Source organism: Gymnoscopelus microlampas (genome assembly GCF_963454915.1).
Source record: "Gymnoscopelus microlampas genome assembly, chromosome: 4".
In the NCBI taxonomy this organism is placed as follows: Eukaryota; Metazoa; Chordata; class Actinopteri; order Myctophiformes; family Myctophidae; genus Gymnoscopelus; species Gymnoscopelus microlampas.
In genome coordinates, this window is record NC_139941.1 from 30386929 (window position 1) to 30408951 (window position 22023).

At 39.6% G+C, this 22023-nt stretch overlaps 3 protein-coding genes across 4 annotated transcripts in view; 2 read left to right on the forward strand and 1 right to left on the reverse strand.

Moving 5' to 3' along the window:
• Positions 1-60: 60 nt before the first annotated feature.
• Positions 61-2036, forward strand: LOC311043691 (uncharacterized protein). 2 transcript variants are annotated; one of them, XM_084055031.1, is made up of 5 exons: positions 61-84; positions 209-419; positions 744-873; positions 980-1113; positions 1229-2036. In XM_084055031.1, exons 2-5 carry the CDS (start codon positions 300-302, stop codon positions 2009-2011), a joined length of 1167 nt encoding a protein of 388 aa, XP_083911157.1. In that variant the 5' UTR covers positions 61-84; positions 209-299; the 3' UTR covers positions 2012-2036. The 2 variants fall into 2 exon arrangements, with proteins under 2 accessions (XP_083911157.1, XP_083911156.1); XM_084055030.1 differs by lacking the exon at positions 61-84 and having other exon boundaries at positions 94-419.
• A 218-nt stretch (positions 2037-2254) lies between these two features.
• Positions 2255-9456, reverse strand: rsrc2 (arginine/serine-rich coiled-coil 2). The gene is made up of 10 exons (XM_084055029.1): positions 9292-9456; positions 7914-8052; positions 7504-7544; positions 4605-4783; positions 4030-4161; positions 3811-3927; positions 3615-3700; positions 3250-3527; positions 3038-3127; positions 2255-2934 (listed from the first exon to the last, which is right to left on the reverse strand). Exons 1-10 carry the CDS (start codon positions 9295-9297, stop codon positions 2746-2748), a joined length of 1257 nt encoding a protein of 418 aa, XP_083911155.1. The 5' UTR covers positions 9298-9456; the 3' UTR covers positions 2255-2745.
• A 498-nt stretch (positions 9457-9954) lies between these two features.
• Positions 9955-22023, forward strand: part of kntc1 (kinetochore associated 1) — a 35480-nt gene continuing 23411 nt past the window's right edge. Inside the window, exons 1-18 of the mRNA XM_084055018.1 lie at positions 9955-10386; positions 10571-10691; positions 10976-11091; positions 11319-11397; positions 11572-11649; positions 11740-11774; positions 12551-12661; positions 13478-13571; positions 14606-14658; positions 15129-15241; positions 15345-15402; positions 15646-15744; positions 15848-15891; positions 16012-16074; positions 16203-16278; positions 17140-17265; positions 17429-17595; positions 18147-18258. Of these exons, the coding sequence (XP_083911144.1) occupies positions 10255-10386; positions 10571-10691; positions 10976-11091; positions 11319-11397; positions 11572-11649; positions 11740-11774; positions 12551-12661; positions 13478-13571; positions 14606-14658; positions 15129-15241; positions 15345-15402; positions 15646-15744; positions 15848-15891; positions 16012-16074; positions 16203-16278; positions 17140-17265; positions 17429-17595; positions 18147-18258 (1677 nt within the window). The 5' untranslated portion in view covers positions 9955-10254. The remainder of the gene's footprint in view (positions 10387-10570; positions 10692-10975; positions 11092-11318; positions 11398-11571; positions 11650-11739; positions 11775-12550; positions 12662-13477; positions 13572-14605; positions 14659-15128; positions 15242-15344; positions 15403-15645; positions 15745-15847; positions 15892-16011; positions 16075-16202; positions 16279-17139; positions 17266-17428; positions 17596-18146; positions 18259-22023) is intronic.

Below are 22023 nucleotides of genomic sequence, written 5' to 3' on the forward strand. Positions count from 1 at the left end.
GCTTATTTCTCTCATAAAACCTGGCAACACTAGAAGTAAACCGGAGATGACATGTCTTTCTTTTTTATGGTCTTGGATATAATGGTCATTATCTAAAGCCTCTCTGTGTTGTGCGCTGTGTTGTCTCGTCTGCCCCTCGAAACGTGTGTATCATCATCTGTCTCTAATACATCCGTGATCTATCTTTGATAACGTTTCCATTTTCAAGCTTCAGGTCTTCCTGCTAGAGCAGACTGTCTGGTAGCAGCTTAGCAGCTGAGACTTTGAAGAGAGGCTGTCTTTGTTTCAACTTTTCGACAATGTCAACTTCCACGACTGTCCAGTTGACTTTACCTCGTTGCAACGAGGGCTCACGGAAGATTCGTTTTATTGACATGGTTGACCAAACATCGTTCAGGCTGTCAGAATGTCCAAACAAGGTGGGTAGACCAGGCTATGAATCAGAGCTAGGTAGACCTATGTTTTAGCCTACACACCAGTGGTGTACTACTCACCACTGGTCAATAATGAAATGTAGAAATACTCTGTTGGAAGTAAATGTTCAGAATTCAAAATTTACATGAGTAAAGGTACAAAAGTATTGGCATCAAAATATATGTAAAAGTACCAAAAGTAAACACTGCGATCAACGACCTCTTGATTACACATACTGTAAATGAAAAGGGCGAAATTCTAATTCCCTGCATTTAAGTGCTTTGGAGAGGTGGAACATATTCATAACTTTTTGTTTGTTTCTATTTCAGGGTCCAATTGTACCGTTGTATTTAGGTGCTGATCTCTTCTCCAATACTGACATTCGTACAGAGAACCATCCCAGATATCATGCAAAATTTGCCAAAAAAGGATTGGCCACAAAAATCTATTTTTCCTCAGGTAACCCGACCGTACTCCGATCTGAGAGATTGACTGTGATAGTGTCATTGTTTCAGAATTGCAAATACAATACAACCCACGTTATTTTCGTCATGTTTTCTGACAGCATTTAGGTTTCATGAGTTGAAAGTTCCATCTACCAGTAATAGCCTCTGGTTCTACAGCATCCAAGGACTGTTTCGAGTAGCCTTTGAATTGTACAGCAAACAAGAACAACTTGAGGTGTTGGAGAACTTCCAGGTCAGATTATGCATGTTTCTGCATAGCTTTGCAAATTGTTTTATCAAAAACAATAAATGTGTTAAATCAAATGGCAAATATTCTGATCTATATCCATTGTATATTCCCTCTTTAGGATGTATGGAAATCCCAAATACATGACAACCCTCTTCAGATGAGCTACAACTTCTGTGTACAGTGTGACCCCACAATGTCCAGTAGGATGATGTATTGTGAAAACTTGGAGGTCAAGCAGGTGTCACATTTTCAATTTGCTAAGGAAATGGTGACTTTAAGTCAGGTGGATACAGGTCCCTCAGGTGATACCTCAGTAGATCATGATTACTGTAACTTACCTGCCGAGGATTTGCAAAGAGAGCCTGCACCACTCAATTCATTTACCCTGAGACAAAAACTGCACAGCTTGGAGGAAAAAATAACGTGTAAGAGTCAAGGCTGCACATGGCAGCCTGAGACGGTCTTCATGTTCCTGGACACTATTGATCACTATATAAATGGTAAACTGGAGGAAAATGATGTGACTGAAACTGTGCTAGCACTACTGGAGGCCAAGCATTCAGATTCAGTTTATTCAAGTCAACTGCTAAATGCTATAAGCCAGTGGCTTGGCCAGCAATTCCATGCTGCAAACAGTAGTATCAGTCATCAAGTAGAGAGTTTTAAAGTTCAGCATATTGAGCGAATCAGTGACCTTCCACCTGCAGAGGAACTTGTCACAGAGCTTTTTCCAGAAGCCATGCAAACACTGCTGCTTTATTGGATGGGCTTAAGTGAAGAGTCCAGTCTAGAGAAAAGACACAGCGAGTACCCCATCCTACTCCTTATACTTGAGTTTGCAAACCACAACCTCATTACTGGTGTGGCTCATGTGCTGTACTCAAGTCTTATATGTAAGTAGGAGTAAGAATGATGAAGTTGGAATAATAAATTAAGAGTAATTGTAATCAAGCATCTGAAAATCGTATTTTTATTTATGTGTCAAGTTTGTATATATTGTAATGCATATTTTCCCCTATCAGGTTCAATAGCTAATGAAACCGTCTTTCATCTGATTATAATAGAAATCATATTCATGCAGTTGTTTGGCAATAGTCAAATAGTAATTGTGCCTGAATGTGGAGACATACAAAATACCTTATCCAACACAAACTGACTCATTTTAATTACATCTGATTACTTCTTTCCCCAAGTCCAAGCATTTCGTACAACAATCCAACGACTTTTCTATTCCAGAAAAAAATGTGGATTCCAATAATGCTACATCGACTTCAGATAAAATTGAAAAGCATTTTGGTAGATGAATGTAAACAAATATTAACTTGACCTAGACAATGTTCCAAATCAAACAATCACTTTTAGTAGAAAAAGAAAAAGCTATCACATTTTTTTCAAACAAATATCTAAGTTCAAACAGCATCAGTCATTTAACTTTTGTAAAGATGTACATATTACTAAACTCTGAGACGAGCTCAGTATTTCACTATTTACATTAGAATGTTCCAAGATGTGAGATCTTTTGCTTCTAAATAAATTACAGATCAAAGCAACATCCATGCAAGCTTGAGGGCTAGCGGTGAGTTGATAGACCTATATGATTAGTCGAGAGACACCAAAACAGCACAATGTTTGGCACTAGATCATTCCATCCATTCCACGTGAAAATGCGGACCCAAAACCAAGGCCCATTCCTCTCTGGGTGTGGGTCTGAGACCTGGCCATCTCATATTGAACATCAAGGTTTCTAAACATTTCCTCTTGCTGTTGAAGAGTCTTCAAACCCTCCTCATTCAGTGGTTTTGCGGCTTCACCCTCCTCATCTCCCTATGAATAAGACAATCTGTTAAGTCTGGGGAAATTCCATGGGTGGTCCATTAAAAAATATAAATGGTGAAATGCCAGTATAATTAAAAGGGCTCTTACGTACTTTGATTCCCATTAGTTTGCGAAATTTAACATTTTGGTCCTTGTTTCCGAAGTTGAGCTTCTCCCACAATTCAGCTGTCTGCGATTTGTCCTTTAAGAAATATTGAGACGCAGTCAACATCAAAGACTGAACTGGTAAATAGCCACACAGACAATGGAGAACCACAATATGAGAACATACATACTAGGTGCTGGAACCAAGTGAATTCTTACCCCTGGATTCTTTCCCTGCCATAGCTTCTTCCTCTTTTTCTCCTGCTCAGCGAACTTCATGGGGTTTACAGCAGAAGGGTTGTAATAGCTGGGTACAGCAATGCCAGTCTCTGCTAACGTTTTGGCTTGAAGGGCTGCCATCTGTGCTGCCATGGCAATCTGAGGAGTTACCTGGGTCCCAGAGGCCAAGAGCGCTGCCACATTGAGAACGGGGTTGGTGGTGGTGGTGGCAGCTGCAGCAGCCGCAACCACTGTGTCACACAGCAGAGGAGTGGCCACTAAAAACAAAACATGATTAGCACAGATGAAAGGCAATGTATGCATTCTGAATGAAATGATAAAGTCTCCAAGGCAGTGTTATTCACCTGCAGCTATCTCTTGTTGTTGCTGTTGCTGCTTCTCCAACATCTCCTTTTCTTTCTGCTCCTGTAGCTTTTTGGCCCTTTCCAATCTGCAAATCAGCATGAAAATAGTTCAAATTAGTCACCATTATTTGGAAATTAATGTTTAAGGGGAATAAAGCCTCTCTCACACATTAGTTTCTCTGAGCTGTTGCAATACCTTCTGGCCAGGGCCTCTTGTGCATCCATAGCTGTGTTTCTGCCCCGGAAAGCTGGTGGACTCACAGACCTGCTCCGACTCTTTCTGCGCACTTTCTCAATCCTCTTCTTTCGCTCCCTATTCAAAAACACCCAAATGTTATCAACATACTGTTAAAAGACAAAGGAAAGGCAATAAAGTTATTCAAACAAACATGTGGTAAATGTTTCACAAACTCACCTGCTTTTACTACGGCTTTTGCTACGGTGCCTGTGTTTGGTTCTGGAACCTGACCGAGACCGTGCCTTCTTCTTCCGGTCCCGGCTGCGTGACCGTGATCGCCGCTTGTCTCTACTTTTGCTGTGATGCAGCCTGGAAGCAAGGAATCACTTAAATCATCATGGAAATCAATAACATGACAACATATTCAGTTAAAATGATCAATAACAGAGGACTATATTATGAACTTGGCTAAGTGGCATTCCCAGAGTAACAATAGTAACATATTTCTTAAACATTTCTAAGGCAAGTGCAAAGGAACAAAAACAAACAAACCAGTCAGCATTAATAAAGCTTCCATTTCAATTTGCCTACCGTTAACTGGAGGGGAACAGACCCTCTTTTAAAGCTAAGCTCAACTTCATCACACTCACAGATAAACACATTCACATCTGGCAGCTGGTAACCATGGTCTATGTGTGCCAATGAGCAGTTCCATTCTAATCGACTTGCTCATGGGCAAGAGATTGGAATCAGTCACATTCTAGTCATAATCCCACTTCAATAGACTACATTTGGTTATTAACTACACTCACTTTTCCCGTGAGTGTGACCTTGAGTGGCTGCGTCCCTTGGAGGGCTTCTTTTCTTTGCGTCGATACCGCTCCTCTCCATTCTCTGTTGAAAGTCTCTCCTTCCCCTTTTCGCTCTGCTCATACAGCTCATCTTGTTTCTTGGATGACTTTGACGGCTTCTCAGGGTCCCGCTTTCGTGCCTGTTTTAAGAAGAAGTTGTCTCTTTCAGGAAAATAGTGCAACAAAAAGAGTTAGTACCATGGCCTTCAGCAAATGATACTTATTTAAGTTGACAGGTTGAAAATACCTCGTCACAAAAAAAAAATCTATTTCCATAATGTATTTTAAACAACATGCTCATGAGTGAAATGTATATGTTGAGCTTGGTATGACTCAAGCAGTATGAATGTGGGAATAACGTGATGAGGTCAGCCAATCTTCAATTAATTTTGACATTGCTTAAACATTTTTCTACAATGTGTGTGATTTCATAATTCAGACTTTTAAAAAGGTCAAATCTAATTACCAAAAGAAAAAGGAAAAATAAATGAACAGTCCTGTGACACACCCGTTGGCACCAAAGTGAATGCTATGAACAGTCCTGTGATACCCCTTGGCGTTTAAGTGAATGCTTTTGTCAAAGTACATGAGCTAAACTAACCACATCAAACTTTTATATTAGTTATGTGATACCTAAGTACTTTGCATGTTAATCCATTTGACAAGTGAACCATTAATAAAAAGGAGGAAAGAGGCTCCTCTGAAATTCCCCAGTGTGGGAGCCCTGAAAACATGCTGGCAAGTGTCAATATCTAATTCTCAGACAGAACTATTACTTGGATGCACATTGCACAAGGTTATCAACAAAATAACCAAAATGTAACTGAATCCAGTGATGTGTATATATAAGGATGGACATCCAACAGAATTATGGCAAATATGTATTAAAATATTTAACTCACCAAATAAACCAATGCAACAGCCAATTTAGTTTTAAAACATCAATTCCTGAACTGTAAAACCACCTCTACGAGATCTTCCATAGTGTGTGCTATTTGGAGCCACACTAATGTACCACAAGACAAGAATCAACACCTATAAATCCGTTGATGCTCCCTGCTTATGCACCAGCCTCTGAATCATTATTCTACTTCCCTGCTCAATAGGATTTCACCTTGTTTTCCAGACTATGTAATTTAATAACTAAACATTAGCAGAACACTAAAGCACGGGAGGTTGTCAATGCATGCTAATTGTTCAGAAAATAATTAGTCTTTCACTGAATCTGGCAAAGTGATACAAAAGGTATAATTAGACTTATGATCAGGTTATAAATGAACCAATAGGCCCAATTATAACAACGACTATTTAACCCATTTAGACCTGTAACACCTTTCAAGCTGGGAACGCCTCTGTGTCATTTTAGCTGTTGCTATATATTATTACAGTTGTCGGGCAGAAACCGCTTATCTCCATATTCTAACTTTGTGTATTTTTCATAAATTAATGCCCTACATGATCATACTACAGCGTAGGGATGCCACCGATTATTCGAATTTTAGAATATTCGTTACAGTCTCCATAATCGAAAATGATTTTTAAAATTCGATTTTAATGAAAAAAAAAAAAATTTAATTATTAAAAAAAAAAATTTTTTTTTTACTTTTTTTTTTACTTTTTACTTTTGTATGCCTTAGTTTCAATCAAAATATATGCTAATACTAATATTATAGTCTTAATAATTGTAAATGGCCACAGTTTCAGAGCGTTTCACTGTTTCAGCCCAGCCCAAACATGAACTCTGCAGCCGCACTGAGGCCCCTGCTGGAAAGCATCCCAGCCCAAACATTAACGTAACTAATAATTGGGCCGCGCAACCCAGAAATGACCGTGATAATGCTAAAACAGGAGCGAAAAAAAAAAAAAAAAAAAAAAAAAAAGTTTTTTTTTTTTTTTTTGAAAAATATTTTTCAAAAAACGGCGCCTTCGAATAATCGAAAAATATTCGCCAGGGCTGTCCGAATTTCGAATTGGCTGAAGGTCAGATTGTGGCATCCCTACTACAGCGTCACCAAAGTATTAAAAGCAGCAGACTTTTCCAAAACGGACTTTTCAGGATTCAAATGAAAAAATAGCATAATTAGCAGATCTACAAGCTCAAAATGCGGTGCTTCGCGCCACGTTTTGAGCTTGAAAAAAATGCCAATTATGCCATTTTTTTTATTTGTATGCTGAAAAGTCACAGTTTTGGACATGAGGTTTCCACCCGACAGAGACGATATATAGCTATACGTTTTTCTGAAAGAAGGAAGCCGTTTTTACAATCTGCCTCAGGTCTTAGTGGGTTAAAGATAATTATCCATGGGATTAAAGATGTGCTATTTGTTTATTTGTATTAGCTGAAAGTGTCTTTATGCCCATCCATAGCTGTAAAAGAAACAATAGTTAATTCCAAATTGTTTACTTAATTTTGTAAAAATAAAAGGCAAATATGAGTTGATGGCTGATAGTTACCTGTCCCAGTAGTAGGCATATAATTTTGCTATGTCAGCAGGGTCTTCTGTTCAGAGTCTCTTCGTGCATTAGCACGCTGAGTATGATTTATTGTAGAAATGTTATCATGTGATCTACACACAAGATTTTACAAAAAAATAAGTCTACTCTTCACTCTTCACTTCATGTAAAACGGCTACAATTAGTGACAGATATCCAAGGAGGAAAGGTTCCTTTGAGACATGTCAACATAGGGATGTCAAAAAAGGGCATCTTTCCATGTGAATAAGGCCCTGTCCATCTGGAAACCTATAATTCTTTAGCGTTTAATCTATACATTTGATTTAACCAGATGAAATATACTTACCACAATCTAAAATTATCTATAGGCACTGAAGATTTGCATGAAAATGAAATCACGAATTACCTCTTTGCTCCTGCTGCGACTTCGTCTCTGCTTCCTGTCACCTGTAAGTAGACAGACGTTTTAAGATATACATTTAAACCTTAGTCAGTTTAGTACATTACAAAATCATTTCCCCTGTGGTTCTGTGTAGGTAAATATAGTCCCAGCTAGGACTAACAGACTGATGTTTTTTTTAACATGTTATCTAATCGTGTCAGATCGATGCGATGCAAGATTGCGGTCTAGCCAACAACACCAATTCGGGACTCCTGAATCGCTGCCCTCCACACTCTCCTGTCTAGCATCGTGGTCTTGAGCTCTGTGTCAGATCAATAGGTGACCATATTATGAAGATTTTGATTATATTAATCTTCGAGTTTGATATAAATTTCAACGCCCAAAAAGGGCAAACAAGTCAAAGTACTACTTACGTTTTCTGTCCCTGGATCGTGACCGCGAATGGTGGTGTTTGGAGCTTCTGGGCGACTTGGAGCTCTCTGTACTGTGTTTTTTTCTGTGATGTGCAGGTGAGCTTGTTTTGTGCAGGTCAGCAGAGTCGTCGTCGCTTGCCTTAAAAGAATGGGCATGAGTTATGACAGTTGCACTGTATTTTCAGGTAGAGGCAGTAGCCTACTATTGGTACCCTTTAGATACGTTTTTGAAGTTACTGCCTTATAGACACAGCTGCTATGTTCACAGCTGTACTTGTATTGGTGACACAAGCGTGTGGATGCAGGAACCCTCTAACACCATTTTTGTCTCAGAGGAGGGCTGTGGACAGTTCAGAAACCCATCTACCAGTGACATCATCGATGGGGAATCCAAGCTAATAGAAACTACAGGCTTTCTATTCCTGGAAAGTTAGCATGCTATAATGGAAGCCATTGTTCTTGCATTAATAAAATTCTAAATTAAAAAAATGTAATATTGAAGAAAAAAAACTTCCTAACGATGATGTCACTGGTAGATGGGTTTGTGTGTCCATAGCCCTCCTATGAGACACAGACTGAGTAGAAAAAAATGACACAATTTTATCAGGAGCATTAGTGAGGATCTATTATATGAAGATAGGTTGAAAATGGATGAAGCCGTCCTTTAACATTATAAAATCAGTATCAGTTGAGTCAAATTAATTCGTCTTTTTGCATTGATTTTTTTTATTGTACTTGCTTTGTTCAGGAAGAGACTAGAGGCTCATTCATGTGTCTCTAGTGGGAATCATTTATTAAATATAAACCCCAATATGAGCACAGTTTTCTGTTGACAACAATGGTTCCATGTTGTTGAGCACAAAACAAAATAGCATTCACTACATAGACACATGTGACTACACATTCGTGATTTAAGTACGGTTTATTGAAAGCCTTGCCTAAAATCTGAAGAAAGCTGTTACTATTTTTTTTTTTTATCGTGTGGTTTCAACATTGTAGACCATTCACTAATAGGCCTAACGGTGACTTAAGGAATTCATTGTCACTAAGTTAGCCACAATAAGCCACGCAAGCTAAAACCATTGCATCAAATTAAACCTCCGTTGGCGTGAATAGAATTCCAGATATTCAATCGTTTTGTTACATCATATTGTTTATATTATGACCATCGTTCAAAAGTAGCGTCAGTAAGTCAAGTGAATTGTCAAATTCTACTGAGTAGCTAGCTGGGAATGCTAGTGTTAACCTTCCAATGTACAGACGAGTCGGTCGCCATCTTTATGAACCTAGACATCTAAATATAATCACGAGCTTACATCGACTTAATGCAAACGGTCCTATAGTCGTGCATCTTTGACACTTCTCTAACATTACTCACCGACATGTTGGCTTTGAGGTAGACTCTCTAAGTAAGGCGACTGTTCTTTGTTTTGATTTATCCTGAACGGGTACAACGAACTGAACGACAAAGCTTACTAGCCGTCGTCGTCGTCGTCGTGTAGCTTACTAGCTCAGCTTCTCAGCTGCTGAGCGGATGTGGGCCTTGGTTGCCAGATTGTATCTCTGACATCCCCCGAATGCAAGTTTACCCCCATCAAAATTATCAGTATTAAAAAAGGCATCTGTCTTATTAGAATAATCACACTACCCTGTATATGTGTCCATATTCAGCGGCAGTTTATTAAAGGACGACTTCACCCATTTTCAACCTATCTTCGTATAATTGGTCTTCAATAGTATAAATCCTCACTAATGCTTATGATAACATGGTACCATTTTTGTCTACTCGGTCTGTGTCTCAGAGGAGGGCCGTGGACAGTTCAGAAAGTTTGAGTTGCTGATGGCATGTCACACCAATATTTCATTGCCTGCGAAACACCGTGAAAAAGAGACTCTCCCGGGTGGATCTGGCAACCCACTCAACTTTCGCATTCACTTCCTGTCGAAAGTGAAGCTCCGCCTTGTTCATCCCGGATGGAATCTACAGCCCGCCAATTTCTGAAGTTACATGTTTATCTTCTGTCTGTCAAACCTGGTCTGTCAGTGGTTTGTTTGATCTGCTTTAACGTGTTGACACTTCAGACGCCAACGCTATAAGTCAGTTTTTTGACGGTCTGACCAGCTGTACACTTTAGCTGTGAGTAGTAGTGTAGTTTGTGACTTTAGAGCAAAAATACATACGGATTTACTAGCCTGGCGCGACCCAATCTCGGTACCAGACTCTCGCTACTAGTAATAATTTGCCTGTTTCCCAATGACGGGCCAACAGTAGGTAATATGCGCTCTAACAGGGACGTTAAGTGAGTGATCTTAATCCTTTCGTCTAAGTTAGAGAACTACAATGTGGAACGACGTTGAACTTCTAACTAACGAGGACACCAGCAGTCTTCGGCTTCGCAATGTTTCAGTCGCAGATGAAAACAGTGGCTTGTATCAAGTGGATACATTGGTCAAAATTTCCACTGGTGAAAAGGTAATTCTGAGCGTTAGAATGGTCTTACCATGCTGTATGGTTAAAATATTCATGTGATTGACAGACACCCCAGACTGTCCTCACAACACACCTTGCATTTGCTCTACTCTTATTCCTTTTTAAACTGCATTTTTCAAACTATGTATTGACCAACAATCTTACAGAAATGATTGTCCTTTTGCAGGTGCAGTCCAATCCGCATCTCTATTCCTCTAGTGATACGAACAGTAGCATTGTTGTTGCTGACAGAACCATCATTCTGTTTGATCAGAATTATCAGAACATCCTGCTGCACCTTGACTTTGGTAAATATCTCTTTGATATTGCTTGTTTCAGCATCAATTAGTTTGTGTTTAGATGTCATTTTTGTTTCTTTGGAGCTTCGTCGCCTTCTGTGAATCAGTCTATTAACCTTTTTTTCATGGTACATATTAAACCTGTGTGCCAAACATGATGGATGGGTAGCTCAAACAAATTAATAAAACTATTTTGCAGAGAGCTGTGTGACTGTACTGTTTAGTCTAATAATTTTACCCTAAAATATATTTGTTTACTAATGAGGGCTGGGGGGTGTTACTTTTTCTTCCAGAAACTGCTGTGGATGCAGTGGATGTGTGTCTGGAAGGACAGTTTTTGGTGGTCTGCGAAAGAAATGGAAACCTCAATTTGATATATGTCCCACAAAAGAGGATCCTCCTCACCAGGGTATGTGTGGTTTCAACAGTGTCCTACACCTTATGGGATTATAGCACTGTCCTCTTAACTTGTATTGTTATGCAGTACTTGTCTGAAGTCACCCACGATATTTAGGTGTCTCTGCTTGAGACGGTCGACCCAGCCATAATGAAAGTCTGTATAACTATCCAGTGTGCTTTCTAATGGGAATGAAAGGAATGTGATTTGTTTGATTAATACAAAGGAATATCTTGCAGGCTTTGGTGGAAAAAACATGTAAAAGAAATGGTAAAACATACCGGCATCTCGTCATAGAGGAGGATAAGGTCTCATCAGGTGAGATTTATTTCTAGCTTGTTATTTGAAACTAGTTTCTGAGATGGACTGCTATAATCTGGATTTGAAGGGGAATAAATTGAGCCTTTTGTGAGCAATTAAATGGATGAAGTTATGGAATGTTAGATGTTAGTAATGCCAGGTTGGATGTGTTTTATTGTTTCATGCTTGCAGGGATGTATCGCATTCTACTCCTCATAAACAAGGGATTTTTCCACATCACAAACCTTGCTTTAGTGAAGATCCAGACGGGTATGTGGTTATTATGCAAAAGATTTACTGTATGCTTATGTTGTAGTTTATTTGTTTTCCATTATAAATGTTCTATCCTTTTTTCTTTAGCCATTGACAAAACGGATGTCGGAGCTTTGAAAGAGGTAATTGAAGACAACTCTCATATGCTGTGTGTATGTATGGATAGTAGTGATGTGTTGCTCAGGTTTTTTTTTTACCCGCCCGCTATGAATGCCCAACCCGCCCCACCAAGCCCGCGAAAATATATAGAGGTCAACAACCCTCACCCGTCCTGCAACCTGCCCAAAAAAAAGGCAGGCTATTAAGTGCCATCTTGTCACCACACTTGCTTTCCAGAGAGAGAGAGAGAGAGTTGTTTTTCCAACAACAGTTAATTTACATCCACGCAGCATTTCATTCATAATTGTTGTTATTCCAAGCAATATAGGGCATAGCAGTGGCGGCCATTTTCTGGTTCCACCGCCACTGCTATGCCCTATAGTAGGTTAGTCCGTAGGAAATGATCTACAACGAAATTATCAATGGATCATCTCCTGCGCTTGTCACCCCGCAGTGTTTATTGATTCACAGCGCGTCCTTTACTCATTTGACTAATGTTGTGGCTTGCTTTTCCAACAATCGAAAACTAAAGCCACTGTTCTTGACGTAGTATATTGTTTCATACTTGCGTCTCTCTTTGTTTACAAATAATCGTGGAGATCCAAGTTGCATCGATCCTATTAATTTCTCTGTGTCAATAGATCCAGCTGTGCATAATTAATAACACAAGCTCAGATTATATAATTACGTCTGAATCTTAACCCGGTCCCACCTGCCCTGCGGGACCTGCAGGCAACGGATCGACCCACAAACCACTAATGGATAGGTAGATATTTAATCAAATTTTGCTTCCTTTCAGCTCCAGTCTCTCATCAAGATCGACTTCTGCTCCACCAATGAGTTACATGGGGAAGGATGCAGTACAGCAGTGATGTTCAATCTAAGCCATGAAGTACATCTCATTATTGGGGTACATATGTCTTTACCATCCTAGAGAATAGTGTTAAAGGCAGAAGATGGATTTATTCCTCTAAATGGAGTGCATTGAAGGGACCGCACTAAATGAGCAAAGCATGGCCACCTGGGTGGTTCAGGCAGTAATTTAATACCAAATTATGCTTGGCCTTTACAACTGTCTGTACACAATCTGTTTTAAAGGTTTCATGACGTTCAGTTTTACCACACATTAAAAGTCTTTGTCATGGTCCTTCAAACGTGTATAGAAAGTTTTAACAAAAAAATCCACTCCATTGATCCATGGCAGGTGTTTTTATATCACATTTCTAAAGCCTTTTCAACTGCAATGAAAAAAGAAATCTTTGCCTGCGGGTGTCGCTGGTGAGGGATTTTGCCTGTCAATCATCGCCTCTGCTCCGCCTTCCCCAAAGGAAAGGATAGGGGAGGGGAGGGGCGAGGCGGAGAATGGGTGGGATTAATCGACAGTGACCTCACTGTCGAAGGGCCAAGCTCAGATAACTTTTCAGCCTAATTATTCAGAAAACCCCAGACCACAGAAAATCCACTGAATGTTCAAAGTTCAGATTTATTGGGTGTAATTGAGGTCATAAAACCCCCAAAAAAACCTAAAAAATAAAAAAAGTGAAAATGAATGTCATAGAACATTTAAGGAGGAGATGGCTCTTAAAATGTTTTGCTTGAAATCACCATGGCGGCACTGCAAAAAAAATAAATTAGAATCAACTTTGTACTGGGTCCAATTAAAAGGTGCTGTAATTGTTTTTAATACCAAAAAAACTGGTTCTTCTCAATTGATTGCTTTCTAAAGGGGAATCAAGAGGACGTTCTCACCCACTGGACATTGGAACCACATCAGGCCACTATGCGCCTTGCACACTCTCTGGATTCTAGCTTAATCCCAGGTGATTTCTTCCATCATGTAATTGTATTATCAGTACTGACATAATTACGAGATTTTGCCCGATTCAGTCAAAAATACATTCTACGTCAGAAGAGAAATTGTTCTTAAAGCTGCAATCTGTAAACTTGTATGTCCTACCTTGGATTCAAACCCAGGTCCTCCACATGAGCCCCAACATTTCTACTGTTGAGCTAATACATAAAGTATGTTTGATCAGAGGATACAGTATATTAAGCATTTGAGCTTAATAATACCACTTGTCAACCAGTCCTACTCGACCACAGATTACATTTCTCCACCATCCATTTCTCAATAGAAGAGCAGGTAGACCAACTATAACCACAGCAGTTGTGTTAATTACATTGTATTAACATGCTCTACTATAAAGATTACAGCTCAGTGGCCTTGTGTTTAGAGTGTCCGCACTGAGACTGGGAGGTCTGGGACAGGGTTCAATCCCTGGCCTAGTCATACCAAAGACACTAAAAATGGGACCCAATGCCTCCATGCTTGGCACTCAGCATTAAGGGTTGAATTGAGGGAAGTCCCTGCTACATACTACTACTAGCGTCATTACACTACACTACACTACATACATCAAGCTACCTCACGCCACGGAAACAGGAGAGAGGCTCCTGACCTATGGGCTGGGATTAAAGTTCTCAGTCCTGGGGACTGATTTCAGTCTTGAGGATTCCATGTGCCATGTTTAAAAATCAAAAATCACATATTGGGACATGGTCTGAAAATAATTTTCAGTCTTGGGATTCTTTTTTGCTTTAACCCCTGTATGGGCCACATGGCTCTGGAAGGTTCTGAAGGTTTTATTCACACACAAAACAAAGTTATGGATTGCAGTTTTAAATGTACTAGAAAAAGATGCTGCTCTCCTGGTTGGAGAAATGTGTTGTAGGCAGTTATCAGGATGAGTTTCAAGATATAATTGTTCTTTTATCAGATATTTGTTCTTATGAAAAGTGTAATTTCTTGCCAACTGTTGTTTAAGCTGTTGTTTCTCTCACCTTCACTTGCAAGGTGTAAGGAAGATCCTGGTGGTGGAAAATCTGATCTATATTCTAGACACTGAGGTAAGTTCAAAAGTGTCTGTTAGTTCCCTGATATGTCTTCTATACAGGTTTATGCTGTATTCTATCAAAAACATTTCAAAATGAATTGTGAGTTTTTTGTTTTGCTTTGTTTTTTTAAGAATGGTCAATCCACCCCTTTTATATTTTTTTGCTTTATTTGATCAGACCACATGAAAGCAGAGAGTGGTGTATATAGGAGAGGCACATCACTTAGGCAGAAAGCTGTGGCAGACTGGCAGTATTTGATCCTAGAAAAGTTGTGGCAGACTGGCAGTATTTTATCCTAGGCTAGCAGCGAGCAATTTAGGTGCTACCGGTAATTACTATATGACCCATTGTCTCTTGCAATGCAACTATATGCAGTCTATAGAGAACGGCACATAACGGGGCTAGCGGCGTTCCAGTAGTAATAGTGCAGGGGTCATAAGCACTGCACTATTGGTACAATTATTTTTCTCTCTTGGTTTCAGGATGTTCTGAGTATGTGGGACCTACATTGTCTGGTCATGATTTGCTGCTGGCCTGATCTTGCCATACATGACTTCCAACTCATCACAGAGTGTGACTCAGCTGCCATGGCGGTGTATGTACAGTATCACAATTTTGTGAGATATTACTTGCTTATGTATTGTGTGATTTCTTAGACTGAGTAAATATTTTTTAATGTAACTCGATCTGTATTTCAGCCAAGAAAAGGGCAGCATGAAGAAGATGATTACACTGACCAAGAAGGACAACCACAAGGTAGCCTTCATATTTCTTTAGAGGGGATTTGAAAGATGACCGGCTGTGTTTCCGGTAGTCTCCTACCAGAAACACAGCCGGTCATCAAATTATTGGCTTAGGAATGCGTCAAAAACAGAAAAATCTCCATGAATTCAAGGCTTCGAGGGGTGTGTAATTGATAGAAAATAAGTATTTTTTGGGGTGAACTATTCCTTTAATGTATAATCTCAGTATGTTTTCTTTTGTTTAACATTTATTTAGACGAGCACACTTCACGTGCGCTCTCTACCCTCCATGGCTGTTCTCTATTCTCTCGATGTCTCCTCTACCTCTTGCCTCGTTCAGACAAAAATGAGCATGGTAATTATCTACAATCTACAATTCTTGCTAATTGCAATATAACCAGTTCTTTGTTGGTTTCAATAGCCGTACACTGTGCGACACATGTCAACTTTCATTTCAGGACACAATTTATTTGCTTGAAGGGATATCTGAGAACCCAGAAAAGTAAGAGTGATCTTTAACATTTGCCATTATTGATTCATACTGTAAATGATTCACAGTGAACATTTGACCATGATGTGATATCTGAGTGATGGACGTTTATTTATTTTTATCTTCAATTAGCCCAGAGGAGCCTATATCTTTTGTTGTCATGAGATGCTTCACAGAGGCTTTGCCTGAGAACAGGTAACATACATGTCTTGCACTAATAGTTGGAATGTAAATTGAATCGGCCTATGTCATATGTGATGTCAATAACAGAAGATATGTGAGGTCAATAATGGAAGATAAATTGCACTGTTTACTGTTCCCAGACTCAGCAGGCTTCTCTACAGGCACAAATTTGAAGAAGCTGAAAAGTTTGCAATAACATTTGAGCTGGATTTGGAGGTCAGTGTCTCTTCCAAATCTCTTTTTAAAAATATAACAGTAGCCAAATGTATTTATATTATTCATTCCACAAGGAACTGTGAATATTGGTTGATTGACAGTTAAAGTGACTAGTAGTAGCTAGGGTAAGTGATTTTTTTTGGTTAAAACAAAAAGGTTTTTGTAAAAGGTTAAAGCACTATAATTTGATAGTAAAAACAGATATTGAGTATTTGTTCAGTCTCCCCATCTCTCCACCTTTTTAATAAAGAGAATACATTTTCAGGAAGGTGGCAAAATGTCAGCCAATCAGGAGAGAGTACCCATTTATCAGCTTTATCAGAGTGTTCCAGTTCATCACTTCTATTCTACTCTATTCTACTATTCGATAAAATTGGTATCCCGATCTGAAAATGCATTTTCTGTATACTAAAGAGCTGGTGAGACATGGAGACTACTGTTACTGAATAAACACAGTATAGCAATGAGCACATGAGTCAATTTAACATTATTTTAATCAAAGGAAATCACTTACCCTACTTTTAGTTTAAGAGCACTGATGCCCTTTCGGAATACATGCCCATTCATTTATGTAATATCCATGATCATAGTACTTGAGGCCAGGCTATGACTTCAGTACTATGACGTCATATTAAGGACATCAGGGATCTCCATAATATATGGGCAGACACACAGGTTTGTTTATGGTTATGTCTGAGTCATACGTGACGTGGCCGTGGTCCTGCCTATATATGGTTGTATTGGGTTTGTTTATGTCTGAGTAATCCGCCCGCCCTCCCATTAGCCAATTTTAATGTGGTTCTGCCTTGATTAGGGGATTTATACGGTACTGTACTACTGACAATGCTACTTCTTGCTCAGCTTGTTTACAAGGTGAAGCTGGACTTTGTGCTGGAGCAGCTGGCTTCTGCTTCAGTCGGGGGTTATGGAGACAACGTGTTGTGTGAACTTGTGGAAGAGGCTAACACCAACCTGATGAAAATCATGGTGAGCATGTCGTCACTGTTTTGAGCGGAGTGATAATATTATATTATAATTAGCCATAGCCACAATGAAAAACAAAGTTTTCACAATTAGCCGTAGCCAAAATTTAAAACTTTATCAAGTTTTCACGCTTTGCTGATGGAGGACTATTTTATGTGTTGCTTAGGATGAGCAGTATGTGGTGGAATACTGCCTTAAGATGCCATGGCCCACCTTTGAGACAGCAGAGAAGATGCTGAACCACACTGCCACACGATATGCCTCTCTGCATATTCAGGAGGCTTTGGCCAGATTGTCCACATTCTGCAGTCTCTATGGTCCGGATAAGTTCAAGTAAGTTCACCGGTGTACCACACGACCGTATGGAATGAACCGAAATGTTTTTATTTTTATTGCAGAACTGAAATGCAGAGTTTCACACCAACATATTAAGCTGGTGCACCATACCCATTCGCAATAACACGTGGAGTAGTGTTGTTGAAGAGGAGTGCTTGTTTTTCTCAACGTCCTTAATAATGAACAGTGAAACAACTTCTACAGTTCTTTTTTTTAACCCACTTTGAACGTAATGTAAAATGAAAAAGTTCACATTTGTTTGATTTTCAAATAGCCTATGTATATAGGGTTAAAGTGGTTAAACAGATTTGATGCTATGTTATCTAATTTGGCTGGGGAAGCCCTCAAGGACCCCTGAGGGTCTGCGGACCCCACTTTGAGAACCACTGCCCTAGAAGTTGGGTATTGTTGAAAGTTGAAACTAAAAATATGTAGTTTTAGTAAATTACAAATAAAAAAAATCAAGGACATTTCTCTAGTATCTCTTTGTATCGAACCGTGAATGTACACAACAACAAAATTGATTGGTTTTGTTTGGTTACCTCCAGTGGCATTGCCTGGATTGAGTTTCTGAACTGCACAGACAACTTTGGAGAGATCCTGACCCACTTAAGAGAAGGCAATCTGAAGGGCGCACAGCTACTTTGGCTCCGACATGAGGTAGTGTCCAAATTGTACAGAACGCTATCATTTAAAATTGTGAAATCTTATTGTTTAATTCTTTTGATGTTTTTATTAGTGTGGTTGCCCAACAGGGCAACCAGACTATAGTACTCTATACTCTTTATTTATTAGTGTGGTTGCCCAACAGGGCAACCAGACTATAGTACTCTACACACTTTATTTCTTTATTTATAGATAAACAATACTTTAGAGCGCATCTCCTCCCACAGTTTTTATTCCCCAATGTCGTGCCATATATCAAAATGACCGTCTTGAACGGGAATCGTGCGCGTGTATAGGGCTAAGAGATTGGTTGAATAGTTTAATTGATATTAATTTATTAGTGCATTAAATTTCCCCATCCACTTTAATGTAAAAGTCAAAAAACTCAAATTCAAGTATTTTTTTCTCAGAAACCTTAACAGCTAGAGTTATCAGATTTGGAGGGATAATTTATAATTAAGTCCCAAATTATTTAACAAAATATCACACCATTCGGCCTCATGGTGGCGCTATAACAGCCCCCTTTACGTTTTGGCTCGTAACTCTTGAACCGTAGGTCCTAAAATCAAAATTTCTTTTCACCTGGATTCCTTGGGTCACGACGCATCTCCCCATATAGGCCACGCCCATTTGCGTCAGGATAGATTTTTTGATATTGATTTATTAGTGCATTAAATTTCCCCATCCACTTTAATGGGAATTGCAAAAACTCCCATTCAAGTATTTTTTTCTCAGAAACCGTAAGAGCTACAGTTAGCACATTTGGAAGGGAGGTTCATAATTTAGTCCAAAATTATTAGAAAAATAATTACACCAATCGGCCACATGGTGGCGCTATAACAGCCCACTTTACCTTTTGGCCTATAACTCTTGAACCGTAGCTCGTAAAATCAAAATTTCTTTTCACCTGGATTCCTTGGGTCCCGACGCATCTCCCCATATAGGCCACGCCCATTTGCGTCAGGATAGATTTTCCGCCATTTTGAATTTCCTTCAAAACACACTTTTTGCTCCTTTTCCTTCAAATTTTGTCCTAATCTCACACAAATCGGTACAAGTGATCTATGGACTCATGCGGTAAAGATATCCAAACGGCATTTTGATTGTCCTTACCGTTCGTCCGTAAATGGCTTCCAAAGTTAGCGAGAGGGGCCCGTTTGACCAAAAATGCCATAAATCACGAACGAAACGTCCGGTCAATCCCAAATTTGAATCACATGTCGAGGGTGGTATACTAAACCAATCCCCAAAAGCATTTCTACTTTGATCCATAGGGGGCGCCACGAATGCTCAAAATGTAACCGTTTGATGCAAAAACCTTATTTTGGGGGGATCGATCCTCTCAAAATGAAACGCAAGTGATCTCAGGAGTGACGACACAATGTAATTGGCGCAGCCTCCGACGTTATTCCTCCCGGCGTATTCCTCGAGTCCCGGCGGCCGCGACCCGCGACCGGCGTCGGCGCAACCACACTCTGCAATTTCCCCGGAATTGCGACGCGTCTAGTTAGTGTGGTTGCCCAACAGGGCAACCAGACTATAGTACTCTATACTCTTTATTTCTTTATTTATTTATAGATAAACTTTTTTTCAGACGCATCTCCTCCCACAGTTTTTATCCCCTAATGTTGTGCCATATATCAAAATGACCGTCTAAATCGGGAATCGTGCGCTTGTATAGGGCTAAGAGATTGTTTGAATAGTTTAATTGATATTGATTTATTAGTGCATTAAATTTGCCCCATCCGCTTTAATGGAAAAGTGACAAAACTCAAATTCAAGTATTTTTTTCTCAGAAACCGTAAGAGCTAGAGTTATCAGATTTGGAGGGATAATTTATAATATTGTCCGAAATTATTGAAAAAAATATCACACCATTCGGCCTCATGGTGGCGCTATAACAGCCCCCTTTACGTTTTGGCCTGTAACTCTTGAACCGTAGGTCCGAAAATCAAAATTTCTTTTCACCTGGATTCCTTGGGTCACTACGCATCTCCCCATATAGGCCACGCCCATTTGCGTCAGGATAGATTTTTTGATATTGATTTATTTCTGCATTAAATTTCCCCATCCACTTTAATGGGAATTGCAAAAACTCCCATTCAAGTATTCTTTTCTCGGAAACCGTAAGGGCTACAGTTACAAGATTTGGAGGGGAGGTTAATAGTTTTTAGAAAAATTATTAAGAAAATAATCACACCAGTCGGCCACATGGTGGCGCTATAACAGCCCCCTTTACCTTTTGGCCTATAACTCTTGAACCGTAGGTCGTAAAATCAAAATTTCTTTTCCCCTGGATTCCTTGGGTCACGACGCATCTTCCCATATAGGCCACGCCCATTTGCGTCAGGATAGATTTTCCGCCATTTTGAATTTTCTTCAAAACACACTTTTTGCTCCTTTTCCTTAATTTTTTTCCAAATCTCACAAAAATCGGTACACGTGATCTATGGACCCATGCGATAAAGGTATCCAAACGGCATTTTGATAGTCCTTACCGTTCGTCCGTAATTGGCTTCCAAAGTTAGCGGGAGGGGCCCGTTTTACAAAGAATGCCAAAAATCACGAACGAAACGTCCAATCGATCCCAGATTTCAATCGCATGTCGAGGGTGGTTTACTCAACAAATCCCCAAAAGCATTTCCACTTTGACCCATAGGGGGAGCCACAAATGCGCAAAATGTAACCGTTCGATGCAAAAACATGATTTTTGGGGGGATCAATCCTCTCAAAATGAAACGCAAGCGATCTCAGGAGTGACGACACGATGTAATTGGCGCAGCCTCCGACGTTATTCCTCCCGGCGTATTCCTCGAGTCCCGGCGGCCGCGACCCGCGACCCGCGTCGGCGCAACCACACTCTGCAATTTCCCCGGAATTGCGACGCGTCTAGTTTATTTATTTATAGATAAACTTTTTTTCAGACGCATCTCCTCCCACAGTTTTTATCCCCTAATGTTGTGCCATATATCAAAATGACCGTCTTGAACGGGAATCGTGCGCTTGTATAGGGCTAAGAGATTGGTTGAATAGTTTAATTGATATTAATTTATTAGTGCCATTAAATGTCCCCATCCACTTTAATGGAAAAGTGAAAAAACTGAAATTCAAGTATTTTTTTCTCAGAAACCGTAAGAGCTAGAGTTACCACATTTGGAGGGGAGGTTCATAATTTTCTCTGAAATTATTTGAAAAAATATCACACCATTCGGCCTCATGGTGGCGCTATAACAGCCCCCTTTACGTTTTGGCCTGTAACTCTTGAACCGTAGGTCCGAAAATCTAAATTTCTTTTCACCTGGATTCCTTGGGTCACTACGCATCTCCCCATATAGGCCACGCCCATTTGCGTCAGGATAGATTTTTTGATATTGATTTATTTCTGCATTAAATTTCCCCATCCACTTTAATGGGAATTGCAAAAACTCCCATTCAAGTATTTTTTTCTCGGAAACCGTAAGGGCTACAGTTACAAGATTTGGAGGGGAGGTTAATAGTTTTTTGCGAAATTATTATGAAAATAATCACACCAGTCGGCCACATGGTGGCGCTATAACAGCCCACTTTACCTTTTGGCCTATAACTCTTGAACCGTAGGTCGTAAAATCAAAATAAATTTTTCCCTGGATTCCTTGGGTCATTACGCATCTCCCCATATAGGCCACGTGCATTTGCGTCAGGATAGATTTTCCGCCATTTTGAATTTTCTTCAAAACACACTTTTTGCTCCTTTTCCTACAATTTTTTTCCAAATCTCAC

Bases quoted from the DNA above. Each gene is read 5' to 3' on its own strand.
- LOC311043691 (XM_084055031.1), top strand. From the start codon at position 300: ATGTCAACTTCCACGACTGTCCAGTTGACTTTACCTCGTTGCAACGAG. The intron at 874-979 runs GTAACCCGACCG...GTTTTCTGACAG, and splicing joins AAAAATCTATTTTTCCTCAG to CATTTAGGTTTCATGAGTTG. The intron at 1,114-1,228 runs GTCAGATTATGC...TTCCCTCTTTAG, and splicing joins AGGTGTTGGAGAACTTCCAG to GATGTATGGAAATCCCAAAT.
- rsrc2 (XM_084055029.1), bottom strand. The intron at 3,528-3,614 runs GTGAATAACACT...TTTTGTTTTTAG, and splicing joins ACAACAAGAGATAGCTGCAG to TGGCCACTCCTCTGCTGTGT. The intron at 3,128-3,249 runs GTAAGAATTCAC...TATTTCTTAAAG, and splicing joins GGCAGGGAAAGAATCCAGGG to GACAAATCGCAGACAGCTGA.